We start from the raw sequence: 17332 nt of genomic DNA on the forward strand, positions 1-17332 counted from the left end.
GTAAATTTGGTGGTTGGATGTGAAAAGGCCTTCTTTTGTTCTAGAGAAAATCTGAATTAAGTCATATGTGCTAAACTTGATTTATTTTAAAATTATGTATGAGGATCTATCTGTTTAATACTGGAAGTTAAAATTGCCAGATAGTTTAATACACAAATCTTTCAGCTTGAACTGTATTTGAACATGTACTTTATGCAAATACAGTAGAGTTCTGTACTGTGTGTAGTGCTGAACCAGCAATATGTTATACTGATGGTTTCAAAGGAGTTTATACATCTATTGGCTAGATCCATTGTTTTAAAAGAAGAAAGAGAACAGTTTCTCAAGACCTGTCTGCAAATCAGCTATTTGTTTTATCTGGCTGGGTTGCAATGGGTAAGCTGTGCCTCTGAGAAACACATTAATAAACCTTTGGCACAGAAAACCTTGAGAGAAGCAAAGATAAAATTTGTCTGCTTACCTGAAAAGGTTTTTCTTTATTTTTTATTTTCCTGGTTCCCTCTGATAAGCTCATAAATGAGCAGAAATAGTGAAATTGTCTCAGAACTGGAGTAGTATTTTGTATCCACCCGTTATGATACAATTCAATTAATACCAGGTGTGTTGTTTGCAATGTTTTCTTTGAAGTGCTAAATAAAGGAGAGCAACTAGGATATTCAAATTCAAAGGAAGAAGACATGCTGTGCTTTTAAAACAAAATCTGCCTTTGCTTATATGGAATCAGTACTCCTGGGAAATCATTCCATACTTCTCAAGATACTTTACCATGAAATGCAGTGGGTGAAAACCTTGCAGGCAAGTAGTGATATGGCCAGCCAGGTCTCAGCAGATGGTACTCTAATGTTGTGTCCAAAAAATACAACATAAATGTTGTATTGACAGGAACACAGAGATGTACAGAATGAGAACCACAATGAAATACATTCACATTTATAACCTGAGACATAATCTGGTAGACTGTAATAGAGCAAATGCTTTGGAGAGTTATTGAAGGAAAACACTATTAGCTTAAATTTCCACCCCTCTTTGAAGTTAGCACTGTTAGGCCAGCGCTGGGGATTCGTATAAATTACATTTTCAAATTTGATATAGAATATTGGCTTTCACGGCGAGATCCGATCCGCTCGCTGCCTTCAGTCTGGATTGTCAACACCTGTGGGTGTGGGCTGGTGCTGACACTGCTGCTGTCAACAGCCCCACTCCCCTGCCTCCTGCAGCCCTCTGCCTCCAGCCTGGCATGCCAGAAACACTCTATTGACTGTGCATTGGGAAACTTAATCTGGCTAAAGGGATACGTCCTCACTCAGAACAAGCGGCAGCTGAAGGTAAGAGTGGCTAAGCTGATGCTAAGAGAGATGGAGGAAAAGTGGAAGCAAAGCCTGCCTGTTCAAATAAGAGAGGTTTCTTTTAACTTTTTCTTTTATGGGAATGCTGGATAAAAGCTACTTAGGAAAATGGTGCTCTGCCCATCTCTTTATGTTTTTAAATGATACAAGATTCCTTTTAGAAGATACGTTGTGATGCACAATTTTCTCATATCAGTGTTTGGGGGAAAGGATGAAATCTAGGGGACTGTAATACACAGGGAATGATGCAAACTGCTGACCCTTTATGGCCTTGTAGTCTGAATTATGTAAAATTAATCCACTGTCCATCTTGGCAATGATCTTCGTGGCAGAATCTCCTTTTGTGGAGGACAGTTTCAACAAATTTGCAAGAAATAAAAAGAAAAAATTATGCATAAGAAGTGTTTTTACAAATTCCTTATTATGAATGTCTTAAATTCTTACAATATTTGACAGCTGCATGTATAAAAGCAGAAGAAATAGACTAAACCACACTAAGGTAGTGTAAATAACTATTAAAATGTATGCAGGTAGGATCTAATCTGGTGTCTTTTGTAGTCCTATAGTTGGTTCTTGTACTTGATGGTTCACCAAATGCAGTCTGTTTTGTAAAGAGGTCTCAGGTTTTTTTTGGTGTTCTTAAAATCACTCTTTCAACACAGTGACCATGGATTTTTGTGTAGTTTGTGTCATGAAAACTGAACCAGAAATTTAATCCCTTTCAATTGCCTATGTGAGCAGAATAGACTCTGCAGCACTGAGTAGGGTGGTCTGAGTATGCAGACTCCTGAAACTCCTGCTTCGCACAGTGGGAGCAGGAAATTCCTGGATTCTTTGAAGGTGTTCCCATTAAGTCTCTCTACCTGCTCTACACTCAACATTCTCTGTGCACAAAGCATTTTTAGTCACATAATATCAATAGTTATTGGTTTTGCCCCATCTCTTTTCCCATGCTCTTCATTCATCCCTTGTTGAGTGGAGCAAGAAATTAGCAATTAAAAAGGAATTGTAATACTGGAATTCTGGGAAATGCATGCCTGAATTAATAATTTTTATTTCTATGGGACAGTGAGTCTTTAAAGATTGGGTAATCCGCAGCATAAGAACCTTTTTATTTTTTTGCCCAGGCGTTTGACCAGATTTGGTCAAATCTGAAGATTTCACTGGACCCCGAGCAGTGTTTTTTCCCAAATGCAAATTGCAAGCTTAATGTTTTCCGAAGTGCAGGTTGTCCACGTTTCCACGTGTGTTTTGTGGGGCTGGAGGCAGCGCTCACGCCTGGCTTTGTTCTTGGTTCTCTTGCAGGTCACGGCAAACGCGTGCGGTGGCTGCGGGGCCAGGACGGCGAGGTCTGGGTCTGGGTGATGGGAGAGGCCCCGGGGGACAAACCCTACGAGCAGATCTCAGAGGAGCTCATAGCAGAGAGGGCCCGGCAGCAGGCACAGAGGGAGGCAGAGGAGCTATGGTGAGCATTCCAGAATTTGGGCTCAATGGGAGATGTGACCTTGTGGGGAGGTGGCAGGTGGTGGTGGTAAAACTGGTAAGTGTGTTTTGCTTTCACTTGTTTCATCAGGCTCTCAGCGTGTTAAAAATGTCACTTTGTTTATATTGAATATTGAAAGCCAAAAATCCTTGTTTGCAAAAAAAGAGGTGCCGACTTTTTTCTCTCTTGAGAATTTAGCTAAGACATTGAGCAGCCTGTAAATAAAGAAAAATGAAACAGTCTGGTTTTGAAGTGATTAAATTAGATATGTTTGCTGCATCACAGTTCTGAGCCCATAATGGGGGTTTGGTACGTAAAATCCTTTTGAAATTGGCTTTATTTGCATTTTGCTTGTATTAATTCTTATTCCAGCAGTTCAAAAACTCATTATACAAAGTGCCATGCAGATGTCTCTGGCAGGGCCTTTTCCAGGTTTGGGGGAGATTCAAAAGTGTTTTGATGCTTGATATTGTTAGGAGTTAGGCCACCTGCCTCACACGCTTCCCTTTTTAGTGCAGCACTGGAAAGTGACTGTTTAAATATCAGGTTATTCTATGTTAACCTTTTTCATATGAGATTATTCCTTCTTTGAGTGCTTGCATATTTGAGTACGGATTGAAATCTTTAACCTGTGCTCTGAATTCCTTTTACATTGTCAGTAATAACAAACAATCTAGCATAAGAATTTGGGAGACATCTGTACTGGTATTTGAAAGGCAATAAATTCCCAATCATGTTGTTCTAGACTAATAGAAAAATATAAGGTATGACTTAAAGACATCCAAGAAGCACTTGTCTAACTTAGAAGTGCTATTTTAATTAGCAATTTATCAAAAATTGTAAATTGTCTGCTTTCTAGGTGGTTTCTTCAAATGTGACTTGTGGTAGGTCTCTTGTTAAATACATTTTAATTTTTTGCTTGCATCTTTCCATGAAGCGTTATTCTAATTATTTATTGCAACCAGTGAGTAAGTATTGAGCCTCGATTTAAGAAAATTAGTGCATTAAATTTTTATTTTCACATCCTTTTCTGAAGGAGACAGAAGGAAGCTGAAATAACAAAGAAATTTCGTGATGCTATGGCTCAAGAAAAAGCCAGAATAGTGGCAGAAAAATGGAAAATAGAAATGGAGGATCGGAAAGCAGCCAAACTGGAGGAAGAAAAAATTCAGGAGGAACTGAAGGTTTGCAGAGAGCAATTTAGGTTTTTTTTAATAATGTTTTCATATAGATTCATAGTTCTTGTCACCTTCAGTGCATGTTTATTAATAAGATTTAAAATCCAGAGTAGTAATTTTCATTCTGGGATATACAGATAGTTACGTGGTGTGCAGCAGAACAGCTGGGTGAGAGATGGGAAAAAATTACAGGTCTCATTCAGAAGTGCCAGAACAATCAAACTGGTTATTCAGCTCACACATTAGCAGAATTGTTCAGTCAGCTGTGCTGGGTGAATCATCCTGGGGATAAAAGTGTACAATTGGGAAAGATCTCATTTTAAGTTAGTTTGCTTGAATGTGCTCTGTGTATTTTGGATGAGTTTGTTCACATAATGAACTTCAACATTGTGTCACTACTTCCTCCAAAATAATAAGGGGCGGATCCTTCCCCTACTCAACATATGGGAAAAGTCCAGTTGGCTTTGCTGAGAGAAGTTAATTTGCCTGGTTTTTGTTGACTTCACAATGAACTTTCTATGAGCTCAGTTACAGTATTTTAATGTTTGTTGGAAATATTATTTTTTTCATATTTTCTAGTTGAAAACAGCAATCTCAAAACTAAATAGTAAACATCTCTGCCCACCATTTTCATATTACTTCATAAAGAAAAAAACCCATTTTAAAGTGAGAAAGTAAAATATAATGGGTTCAATGTGCAGAGAAGTCATGAGAATCCTCTGAGGCTGGGATGTGCATGCAGGGACTGCACACAATGGTGAAGCTGAGTTTCCATGGAGAAAGGCTGTAGAAAATCTGACTCCAAGGATCCAGTACCTTCCATCCACACTCCCCTCCCCTGCTCACAGCTCCCTATGTCTCTCCTTCCTTTCCTGGCACAGAGATTTAAGCTGTGGAAAGCAGGGCTAGACTTTTCCCAATGTCCCTCCCTTGTGACAAGAGGATTGCTGAAAACTCGGTGTTAGGTTTATGTGGTTTGACTGCAAACAGCAAATTCCTTGTCACTCTGCAGACTGTGGGTCTGGGATCTGCGGTGGCTGTGGAGCACGAAGCCAGGGTGGTTCCTGCAGAGGAGGCTGCACAGAGTTGCTGATTTACCTTTGCACAATTAATTTGAATTCACAAGAGAGAATGAGGCCTTTGAAATTTGATGTCAGTGAGTAATGAAAGTATACCTTTCAAGTGCTTTATTAATGTATGAATAATGAGCAGAGCAACTAATTAAACACTCTTTCCTCTGCTCTCTGGAAAGTGAAGCCCTCTTGAACAAAGGCTGACAGTGTTCCCTTATATTTCTGTGGCTGATTTACAGGACACTTGATGGGAAAATGTCCACAAGCTCCCTGTTACTGTTCTGTTTCAAAGAGACTTTTTCATAGAACAGAGTGAGCAACTTCTGAGACTTTCAGTGGCCAGTATTAATAACTTTCTATTAAGGAATACTAATTGTTCAGTTGTTGGTACAATTGAAAGGAATGGCACCAAATTCTGCTCATTTTCCTATTGATGGAAAGGTAATGTCACAGTGATTTGTGTTTCCACTGTTTCCCTGGACATGAGCAGGTCCTGTCCACCTGTGTGCCTGGTAGGAGCAAGGAACACTGCTGGATGAGATTATGGTTCAGTATCTACTTTGAATTTCAAATACTTAACTTTGGTCAGGATTTCTTCTTTTCTCTTCCCAGAGTTGCCAACATATTTATTCTATTGAGGAAGTAGAAACCATTTCTTTCCTAATGGTTTCCCTTAAATCAAGCATATGAAGACAGAATTTGCAAAAATTTAGATAAGTAGACCAAAGTTTTCAAAACAAGACCCGGCAGAAAGCAACTCTTTGGCTTAAAGAATTAGTTTAGAGACAAGATATGATGCAGTGACTGTTTTTTAAAATTCCCTTTATCAAGTGTTCTCCCAGCATTTCCTGTATTAATCCAACAACAGAATCTATTTCCACTTTCAGCACTGGTTCTTCAATTAGATCCATAATTTGAAATCTGTCAGGAGAGACTTGGGCTGGCATAGGGTTCTCGCCAGCAGAAATCCAACTGCAGGATTGATTCCTGGCACTTTGACACCACTCCTCTGAAGAAAAGCAGCTTATCTGTTACTTGCTCTTGAATGATCAGAGCTTGTTCATTGTGCATGGTCTCTAGATAGGAAAAGAAAGTTGTGTTTCTGGTATCCACATCCAACTACAAAAAGGGAATAGAAGTAAGGTACAGGGAAAAAGATGGATTAAGGAATCTGCTGATTTATGACAGAAGTAATTGATAGAATGAAGAAAAGGGTGTGGAATTTGATGCAGATCCGTAGGCAAGCTTGCTTCAACAGATTTAAAATATTTAATGCACTGGTAATCATCCTCCTGTGATGATGTCCAGACTGAGGTATGGAAAGTTCAGTCTCTGCTAATGCTTCATCCTCTTGAAGCAGTTTGACTTGGGAAATTGAAACTGTCTCCTTTCTGCTGGCATGTTTAATTTCTAACCATATGTGTCTCAAACACTCCTTTTTAAGATGCTTTTATTCCTCTTGACCTATCACAGGACATTAAGGCTGTCTGCACTAGATAAATGATATCTTACATATCAAAGTGAATGATGATCTCTATTTTCTTTTCCAACACTATTTGAAAAGTATTGCTTTCCTTGGTGTTTCTTAAGCAGAATTGCCTTTAATTTATGATGCTAGGATATAAACGTTGACTACTCTATTTTTGCAGTTTAAGGACAGCTATTCTTTTATGCACATATTGCAAAGGACAAATAAGAGACCCAATTACTATCATTAATCTTTTTGCTAGCTCACAAAGGCTATGAGATCATAGGCATAATTTTCTGTGGTTATCAGTAGCTGTCATTAAGAGTCTGAACAATGTGCAGAGCTAAGGCAAATTAAAGATGTGAGTGTCATCCAGCCAGGGGTGGGTATCCTTCAGCTACATTTGGAAATAAGAGATCTTCTCTCAGTTCAATCTTCATGTGGTCTGCATAAAGCAAGAGAATATTAATAGTAAAGTACTGTCCTTATGACAACATCAGATACCTGCCAAATTTAATAATATAAGCACAGTTGACAGCAGAGCTAGATTGCTTCTTAAAAATTCCCTGGGAGATGAAATGTGTCTCATCAAAGAAGATAGGTTGAGAATCAACCTTCAGAGAACAGAACAATTAGTGCTTCTATTCAGGAAATATCTAATTAACCTTATGCTCAGTGAAAGAATACACTTTCCATTGAGTATGGATGAGCTTTCAGCACGTCTGAAAGCTTTACTGTGCCCCCAAGTGCTGTGGACCTGATTCCTCAGAAAATTGCTGCCAGATGTAGAGTTTAGGAATACAGTGAACTGTCACCATTGCCATTTGGAGTACTGTGGGCTTCTTAGGATAGAGCAGTGAGCATTCTGTCTTGATCTGAAAAAAACTCTTGTCTCCAAGTAAACGTCAAGCACTTGAGTGGGACTTATCTCCAAGTGCAAATAAGCTGTAAGTTCAGCTCTGTGCTTTGCTGTGCCAAGAAAACATTGAACTCTTTCCCAAAGACAGCATATTTAGAATCCAGGAATATGGCAACAGCTTCTTGCTGGTGTTCAAGCACCCAATTCATTCTGGAAGTGCCTTAGTTGGGTTATTTCAATGGCAATTACAGTAATTCAGTAATACTTCATTTTGTTTCTTTTTGGGTGTCCAGAACTCAGTAACCCGTTTTTTTCCCCTATGCTGTTGTCTCTTGAAAAATATTGTAAATGGGGCAGCTGTTAGTTTAGGTTGGGAAGTGGGTCTTCAGGTTTTCTCTATCCTACTTGTAACTGATATTAATTTTAAAGAAAAAAATCTCTTGCTCAGTGACATCAGTAATCATTGCATTCTGAAGTCACTGTCTTCAACCTGGATTGCTGGCAAAAACTAGCAAAGCTCAGGTCTTTTCCATGGGTAAATGGGAAGATCTGAGCCACTAATGAGGGTAGCTTACATATTAGGAGTTCAAGCTGTGAAGAGCCTCTAAGGCCCAGAGACAAACTTTAAGTAGATAGTCACTGGATCTACAGTAAATTACTGGAGCAGAGCCTGTTCCAGCAATGCAATAAATGTCAGATCCCTCCCAGCTAGGAATGATCCTTAGCTTTGTTTTCCAGCTCATGGAACACAGGGTCTTTGTCCATCACAGGAAGTTGGTGCCTCCTTGAGATGTATGAGATATGTGAATAACATGTCCTGGGACACATCCATGGCAGAAATCTCTTAGCTTCTGCATAAAGCATGAGTGCATTTCATACATTTGTCTCTGTGCAAATACATGCACAGTGAAGCAAGGCAAAGCCTGTGTTCCTTTTGAGACACTGGTAGTAGAGAAGAAAATAAAGAAGTCTCTGCAAACACTTTCTTTTCTGATGCAAGTGAATTTTCTCAGAAGAAGGCTGGGGAAGAGTTGGACATGTTCTGCTGTTACTCAGAGCTCTGTTGGCAGCTGTCAGGTGTGTCTGGAGAAAAGCTGATCTCTGAACTCAGCTGGCTGTGTCAGCCTTGCTGAGAGCAGCCTGTCCTGCAGCTGGGGGCCCTGGGGTTATCAGATTTCCTTCCTCAGAGCAGGGAGTCCCTAAGGGCTCTCAGCTGTGTTTTAGGTGCTCTCAGTGTGTTCCCTGGCCCAATGGTTGCTGAGTGGGCTCAGGGGTTTTGCTGCAGCTGCAGTGCAGATGGTTGGCTGCAGCTTTCAGGGCTGCCAGTGACACTTCTTCCAGGCTGGAGCACTGAGAGAATCCCAGGCTGTATTTGCTTCAGAGAGGGCTGTTGTAACAAGTACACTTTGTGGTTTTTGCCTGAGCAGAATGGTGGTCATTCAGCTGCCCTGCATCCCCTAGGACTCCCCAGAAAGACCCCAAGAGCTGTGGCAGCTGGAAGCCCAGTTTTCCTCTGTAAAAAACCCCACTGCTCTATTTTGCCTTTTCCTTAGTGTATTTTTAAAATCTTTCTGCAGCAAAAACTAAATGATGACCTAATCTCATTTCATCTGCCTTGGACTGCAACATTAATAATGACTAATATTAAATGAACTGCCTAAAGTAAAGCTTTGAAACACAGGGAGTCACACATAGACAGAAACAAGTTTGTGGTGAATTCTCAACTGCCAGAGGATAGATAAGATCATTTAGCATGTTCAAATTTTCCAGTGGAGTAAAGGATGGAAAGGATTACTGCTGCCTGTTGAATTGCCAGTGTGATTTGTTTTGGCAGCTTGGTGTTTCTCAACAATTTGCAACTCTGCACTGAATTATCACCTTCCTAATTATTTTGGCAGAGCTGAAAGGGTCAGGCACAGTGTACAATCTCTCTCAAGTGTCAGGCAGAAGATGGTGTTTGTAGGTATGACAGCTCTTCACTCCCAGCTCTGATGTGCAGGATTGGACTCCTGAGGAGAAGCAGAAAAACTGCTTGCTGTATTCTTCCAGTAGAGCAAATGTGAAAAGTTCAACTGGTGTTCATTTTAAATGCTAACACACACTGTTAGGTTGTACTTGACAAAAGGATGACTGTTCTTTCCTGCATCATACCAGCAAGGATTGTTTCTGCTCACACACACCTTGAAGGAGTTGGGCAATATACCTGCACATCTACGCACTAATTTAATAAATAGAAGTTAAATCTCCTCTTTCTGTAAAAAGGAAAATTATGTGGAAAAGTTTTGGTGAATTCATAATCAAGTGCCCGTGTTAAGTTTTTGTTGTTGTCTCTTCTTTGGCTTAAATCTCCTTCTCAGTTAAAAAGGTAGGATTTTCTTAGTTGGCGGTGTTGCCTTCCATTAAGAAGTCAAACTCTACTGAATTCTAGTTTTTGGGGTGTGTGTGTATGTGTGTGGGCTTTTTGTTCATTTTTCTTAGACCTTTTCATCTTTTTAGTAGAAATGTTTCAACAACAGCTACATTAAAAAAAAAACCTAAACTTACAACAAAACTCTGGTGTGATTCAGGGAAGTTGCAGAGAGATTGATTTTTTCCCCCCTCCTCTATTTTAAGTTTACCTTGTGGTTTAAGATGTTGAATAGAAAAATATTCTGATAACCCAGGATTGCTTCTGTGTCTGTCCATCTTCCTGAAGGATAGACAGGATGTATTGAATATTTTTTAGGTAGTGAAGCTAAGTGAGTGAATATTCTCCTCATAAGAATAAAGAACAGTTAATCTAATTTTTTTTTTTTCAAGAAGAGAATAAAGCCATTTACTTGCAGCTAAAATATGCAATCCCTAACACTACAGAGATATTAAAAAATATATATTTTTTTTTTCCTGAGAAAGCTGCTTGGCTTTGAAATTAACATTGTGTAAAACCATTGACTTTTCAAAAATAATGAACTGTCCACCAGCTCATTTTTTAGGAGCCAGGAAATAACAATGGAAGGATGATGTTAGAAATAATCCAAGATAGTAGCATTAGAATTGACTGAAGAACAATACTAGGCTTTTCTTTCTCAGAAATAATAAGAGCAGCCTAATGTATTGTTCATAGAATCATATAACATTCAGTGGTGGACCTTTAACATTCACCCTAAAAATTTAATAGGATTAAGATTTTGCAGCAATCTACTTTGGATTGTCCTTACTTATAGTTTAGGTCAGGTAGCTAGGCTAGCAATTTGAGGTGATTTTACTCAGGGACTTACGAAAAAATTCTTACCTTTAAGTTTGTTACTCATAAGGGTATAGTGTTGGCTCCATTATAAAATTAAATAAAAAGTCTTTTTATTTGTAATTCAAGTGATTTCAATAATATGAACAATTAATGAAGTTAAATTTTGAGGTTTTTTGTGAGCTTCAATTAAACTATATGATTTAAATCTGCTTCTTCAACACCTAAGGGATTTGGGAAAATTCATTGGAAAACAGATACAGATTCCTAGTTTTGCATTAATTGAGCTCCTGTTATTGATAATATGAGGGAGGCCAACTGCAGAAGCAATCTTTCTCAGATTTCCATCTCTTTGAAGGCTTCCTTGGAAGGGAACTTTTTTGGCATGTTTGGCTTGGCTACATTTTGCAGAGTGACTGTTGTGTGCTGAAGGATCTGCCTTTTCCTCCAGAATGTAGTGATCTTAATTTTTGGGTAATACCGTTCCCTGTGTTGGTTATGACAACACACTGGGACAGGTACCACAGCAAGGACAGCAATAAATCATTCCCTGCATTCTGAGTTCTGTGGGTGATGAGTGTGGTGCTCAAAGGCAGCAGTGCCTTCAATGGGGGTGCACATGGGCTTAAACCAAGCTTTGCTTGTGGGCTGGAGGACAGCACAGGCTCTGGTGCCACCTGATGTTTTCTGTCTAGCTTTCAGATCTTAGATGCTTACATGTTCCTCATTCCTGTGATACCTGAGGTCTCAAAATGTACGCCCCTCAGGAGTTCCTAAGAGGTGGGAAAATTCAGGGGTGCCTGTTGTGAGAGGTGAGAAGCCCAAAGTTAGAAGAGTGATTTGTCCAAGGTAACTCAGCTTCTCTGTGATAGGAAGCACTGAAGCAGTGTCTCAACTTTTGGCACGTTCTTCCTCTTTAGTCACTTCTGGCTTACTTCATTTTCTCTAGAAAAGAGAGGAAGAGGAAAGACAGAAAGGTGAGGAGCTCATCAGGCAGCAGGAAGAAATCCGGGCAAAGGAGCTGTACCTGAGCCTCAAGCAAGCTCAGCAGCACAGCCAGCACAGCGACGATGACCAGGAGTGGGAGGAGCAGTGTGAGTAAAACTGCCAGCACAGCATCAGTGTCTTTCTGAAAGCAGGTAACAGGACCCCTGCAGAATGGAGAAGGTGTGGACAAAAAAATCTCTTCTGCTCAGAGCAATACGAAGTGCTGTATTATTTTAGTGGAAATTGCCAGCTTAAAAATACAAACAGAAGTTTTGGATTTCTTTCTGAATCTGTGTCAGTGCCTTATAGAAAATCTTTTGTGTACAGTGACTGAGATCATTAAATTCTGTCTAATGTACTTAATTAACAGTTTTGGCTTAGTAGTAATAACTCAGGGCACAGTTATTTTGACAGCTTGTCCTCAGCTATCTCTGAAGAGATAAAATCTGTCTTCATCAGTATTTTAATTGCTTCCATATGGTAGTGGGGTGAAGCTACGATGTCAATGCTGAAACTTACTTAATTCCAAAAGATTACACTAGATCATACCTAGATTGTTGCTCTAAAAAAGACACCTGATGATGATCTCACTCTGTGGAAATACTGTTCCTTTTTTGATAGCCTGAACTTCTTTATGAATATCATAATTGTGAGTAATTCAAATTTTTTGGGTGATTTTTAAAAGCCTATAAGGAACAGAACAACTATGTTATTATATAGATGTATATATTAATACTGTAGATAAGTAAAGGTCCACATTATGAATAAATTTTAAAATATGCAATTTCTTTATTTTATGGCTTTAGTCATCACTTCATTAATTCCTGAGGACTAATTAATGAAGTGCTATTACCTGGAATTGATCTGATAATGAATCATTCTCTACAAGATGAATTAAATCTATAAGATACACTGGTGCCATTTTCGAAGCTCATAAGAGGGCGTGTTAAGTTTGAGCAATAAAACCTCTGTACATTACACTGTCAATAAAGATAAAGAGAATTAGAGAATTTTTAGAGCATAATTTAGAGAATTATCTAAATCCAGGTGTATATGCTTATGTGGAAAAAGAAACCCCTAACTTTCTGTATTTTCAGTATGTGAGAGCAAAATGAGTTGGGGAAAAAAGTAGCCCTTTAGTTCTGCAAAAAATCAGCATCAACTGGCCACCCAGCATAGAGGATGGTATTGTGTACTGTAGGATTTCTTTGATGCTATATAAGGATAGAAAATATATTTCAACTATCTTGTTAAAAGAAAAAAATTAATCCAGGTTACCTTGACACTGAAATAAAACAAAATATCATTTTCTTACTATTGCATTAACGAGGTAACTGGTGTTTTAAATTGCTGTCTCTGTTTTCTTGAGGAATGCTGTTTGTGCAGGGATGGACATCAAAAATGCAATAGAATAATTATGGGAGAAGAGAGGGATCAAAAAGGCATAAGCTATGAAAGGTTTTGACCATGAGTTCTGCAATGGCATTTTTGATCTGTTAAAACACTTGAGGCTGCATCACATGATGGTGGGGATAGTCTGCCACCAGTGCTTTTTCTTGTGGAAGCTTAGGGGTATTCTGTATGCTCTGGAGGAGCTCTGTCCCCTGCAGTCCGTGTGCCTCAGTAGCTGCAGTCCTGTCCCCTCAGCCAAAGGGTGACCAGGTGGCTCAGAGTGGTCACCAGCTCACCAGGCAGAGCAGCTCAGCACCTTCTGTCTCACTGCTGGGTCTGCAGCCTGCTGTAAATTGTGTGCTGCCAGAGTTATGCTGTTAGCAGTAATTGATTTAGCATTAAACTAACTGCAGACTAATGACTGGAGTGTACCATATCCTTGTTTATCCTCTTGCGCTTATCTCAGTGTCTCAATTTATCCCTGCTGGTTTGAGGGCTCAGAACCGTGCTCCATTAGCAAAGGGGTGTGACAACTGAAGATAGCAAGATGCAGTGTTTAGTGCCTTATCTGAGACCAGGTGCTGGCTGGTTTAGACTGTGCTATCAAACTTTGCACTGAGTGTCCTCGGGCGTTTTAACATCTTCCATTTCCTTAACTTTACTGCAGGAGCCAAAATGTGCAGCAGATAGTAACAAATATTTGGAAGCAGGAACATCTGAAATTGCTATGAAATTAATTAGTACTTCAGGTCCACCAGATTTTTCATTTTTTATTTCAGTTCCACATATTTTTTCTTTTTATGATAATCCTTCCATTTTGTCTGCAAGTATTCCTGCAGGGCACTGAGAGGAAATTTAGTGAAGTTAGGCAAAGCTGTCCACGAGTCAGCTTTTCTTAGTAATAAAAAATTGCATGAATGCATAAGAGAATTACAAGCAGATGTAATATTTACATTTTTTTGCCACTACAAACCTGCAGTGGAGAGCATTTTGCCTATTAGGAGCAAGGCCAGGATTCTTTAGGTCTTAGCTCCTTGAGGTGAGCCCTGCCCTGTTGCACAGGGCTCAGTGCTGCAGGGGAGCAGTAGTGCTAGAGCAGGGACTGGGGAGAGAAATGAAATGCAGCAGTGATATTGATGACACTACTAATTTGTTTAGTGGATGGAATGCAGAATGTGATGGGGATTAATCTCTCCTCATCACATCATCCCTCAGCTGTTTATTGCCAAGGCAATAAGCAAAGTGGTGCTAATATTAGTTTCTGTTGTTCGGTTCAGTTCCCTTCTGCTGTTTGCCAAGGAACAATAATGGCCCATAGAACTACTGTGTTAATTGAAATGCATGATTTTGGGGTTTTTAGTATGCTAAATAACAAATGTAGGATAACTTGGGAAATCGGTGCTAAAAGGGGAAAATGATGCTGTAAGAGTAATTACACACTTTGATTTCATATAAAAGATATGTATTGGGGTTTTTTAGAGGGCAGCTGTAAGCTAGTAACTTGAGCAGGGATATTGGTTGGCAAGTGAAAAGATGAATAGTGGAAGACTTATTCAGAGAATCTACTGTTCAAAACTCTTATTTTTGAAACTGAGAAGTGAAACTAAACTTGGACAGCAGAAGGTACATATTCTCATTAGTTCTGGACATTTCTGTGTGCTATCCCATTTTTGGGTTTTTAGCTTGTTTAAGTGTGACCTCTCTTTGTGAAAGCAAAAAAAGGATGTGTGAAACATGATAGGAAAAGCTGTAGCCTCAATATTCATCTGATTGAATATTGTAAAAGCCGTTCTGTTAATACACTTACAAAGCCCTGCAAACTGAATCAGGCAGGGAAGTGCTCAGACACCATCTGACCAGCTCTGTTCATCTCCAGAAAAAAATTATTCCAGTAAAAGTGTAGACAGGGATGAGTGAGTTGATCTATTCTTTTGCCTTTCTCTGAGCACCTACTCTTGGTCTCTCTTGGAGGAAGGATACTAGGCTGACTCATTATAGCTTTTTTATATTGTTATATTTTTATGTTCTACAAATGTGTCTATGAATTTATTTTTGCCTAATTTTAAAGGAATTCATTGGGTATTTATGTTCCCCAAAAATTGAAGTGAATTCACTGGCAGGAACATTGATAAAATGCTGAATTTTAAAGAGAGTGCTCCCCAGTTTAGCTATGCATTAGCTAAGCAAGTGCTCAGCCTTACATGTATGTATGTATTGAACTCCAATAGGTCTCACAGTGCATTGTTCAATAGGAATGGGATTACCCATGTGCTTTCAGATGAGATTGCTGAACTGAAGCCATATTGCAAGAGTATTTGTGGGAAGTTATATTTTCCACTTAGGAAAGGGAAAAAACCACTGATTTGTATGTGCACTCAGAAAATCTGAAGATTGAATTTTATCTATTAGTTAGTAATTTTGAATAGCTCACAAACAAACTTCCAATAATTTTTAATTAGGGGAAAGCTAAAACAATGTAAAAATTGCAGTGCATATTCACAGCACATGTTTGGGGGTTTTTTCAGCTTTCACATATCTGGCAGTAAATCAATGCTCTTCAAAAACACAAAATAGATTATAGAAAATGGAGAGGTCCTAGTCTTTCAAGAATTATTTGATCAAGTTCAGCTGCAGCACAGTAGGAATTAATCCTCATCTATATCAGAAGATTTGGTGTTAGAACTTTAGGACTGCTAATAGGGATTTCCTAGTCCTAAGAAAATATAGAAGACAAAAGGCACCTTAGGTTAGCATAGAGAAAGAATAGATTCTCATAAACTGTTCAAGTCAAACTCAAGCCAACCCCTCCAGGCCCCAAAGAGCCCCTGCAATTTCTAGCAATGACAACCAGATAATGATGCAGTATGGATCTGTCTTGGATGTATTTACCAATTTTCCAGGAGAGTTTGGTCACCCATTTTTGGCCTGCTGTGCTGAGGCTGCAATCACAGGGGCACACACCTCTCTGAACAGCTCAGGCATTTCTGCATAAGCTCCAGTTCCATGAGGGCAGAAATTTCTTCATTTTATGAGCACTGCAGGATGCAGCTGTTGTTGGTGTCACCAACACCAGAAGAGAAAACAAGTCTTGGAGCTGGTCTTACAGGACCTGGCTGAACTGTAGATCTCCCATGGGCTTGACAAATTCCTAATTTCCCCATCTTGTCAGTCCTTGCATTATTCCATGAAATAAAAGAAAGATGTAAGAGTATGTAAATTATTATTTGTAGTAATTCTTTATGCTAGACATATGGATCTGTTATGGTGATTCAGAGCTTTTAGGGTTTTTTTTCAGATATCTAATCTCCCCACTGAGAATATTGACTGACTACACTACTAGTGTTTTTCACAGGGGTCATGGCAGAAGTAAATTTACTGTAAAAGGACAGCCAGCTAAGAAAAATAATCTGTTTCTACTTAAGTCAGTACTGCAAGTCCTGACTACTTTTGCTTTCTTGTTCCTGGAAAGGTTACAATATGTCTTGAAATACAAGTAATTTAGAATTTTGGCTTCTTCTATTTTAAAATATTTGTGCTAGACTTGATCCAGAAATAAAGTTCTCCCTCCTAGTGAGATTGTTCAAAGCCATAGAGAGAAATATGAATAGTCATGAAATTCTTTTGTAAGAAAAACCTTCTACAAAAATACATCCAGATTTCCTTTCAGACTTTGAGTGACTTTCTCAAGATAGATAAATTTGTAGGAAGTGTCAGTATGGGAGGATGGTTCATGTGGTATATATCATTTTGTCTGGAGTGCAGTGAAAAACCTTACTGTAGGTTCCTGACTGGGATGGCTTTATTGTCAATACTATTTCACTCACCAAACGTGGTTATTGATGCCAGCGACTTTGATTATTTGCTCAAAAAGCCACTTGACCAATCAGGGATTAAAAGAAACTTAGGATAACCTAGGAACACAGGTCCACAGTTGAAGCTGTACTAGACAGCTAAAGGCAGAGGAAAGAGAAGGATGTTTTTTGGAGTAAGTAGAAGGAAGGGGATAGGGAGAAAATCAGGAGGCCAGTAATGAGAAAAAATGGATGAAGAAATCCAATGCATCCCTACAGTCAATGATAAAATTCAGATACCTCCACTGGGAAATTTCAGTAAAAATTCTCCATAATGGGAAAGAGATGATTCTGTATATAAAATCTCAATATCTATATGCAGCCTTCCCTATCCTTTATGTACACAGACACAAACACACACATATGAGTATGTACATTAATGTAATGTATATATATGTACATATGTATGTAAGTACATGTGTGTATATATATGCATAGGGAGGTCTGAAAGTCATACTTTCAAAAGGTTTTC

At 38.9% G+C, this 17332-nt stretch overlaps 1 protein-coding gene across 2 annotated transcripts in view; it reads left to right on the forward strand.

Annotated features, from left to right (window-relative positions):
* Nucleotides 1–17332, forward strand: part of SH2D4B (SH2 domain containing 4B) — a 65202-nt gene that overhangs the window by 10486 nt on the left and 37384 nt on the right. For both annotated transcript variants that reach the window (XM_033065459.1, XM_033065460.1), the window contains exons 2-4: nt 2652–2811; nt 3866–4013; nt 11580–11724. In XM_033065459.1, the coding sequence (XP_032921350.1) occupies nt 2652–2811; nt 3866–4013; nt 11580–11724 (453 nt within the window). The remainder of the gene's footprint in view (nt 1–2651; nt 2812–3865; nt 4014–11579; nt 11725–17332) is intronic.

This window comes from Catharus ustulatus, chromosome 8 (genome assembly GCF_009819885.2).
Source record: "Catharus ustulatus isolate bCatUst1 chromosome 8, bCatUst1.pri.v2, whole genome shotgun sequence".
NCBI classification, from domain to species: domain Eukaryota; kingdom Metazoa; phylum Chordata; class Aves; order Passeriformes; family Turdidae; genus Catharus; species Catharus ustulatus.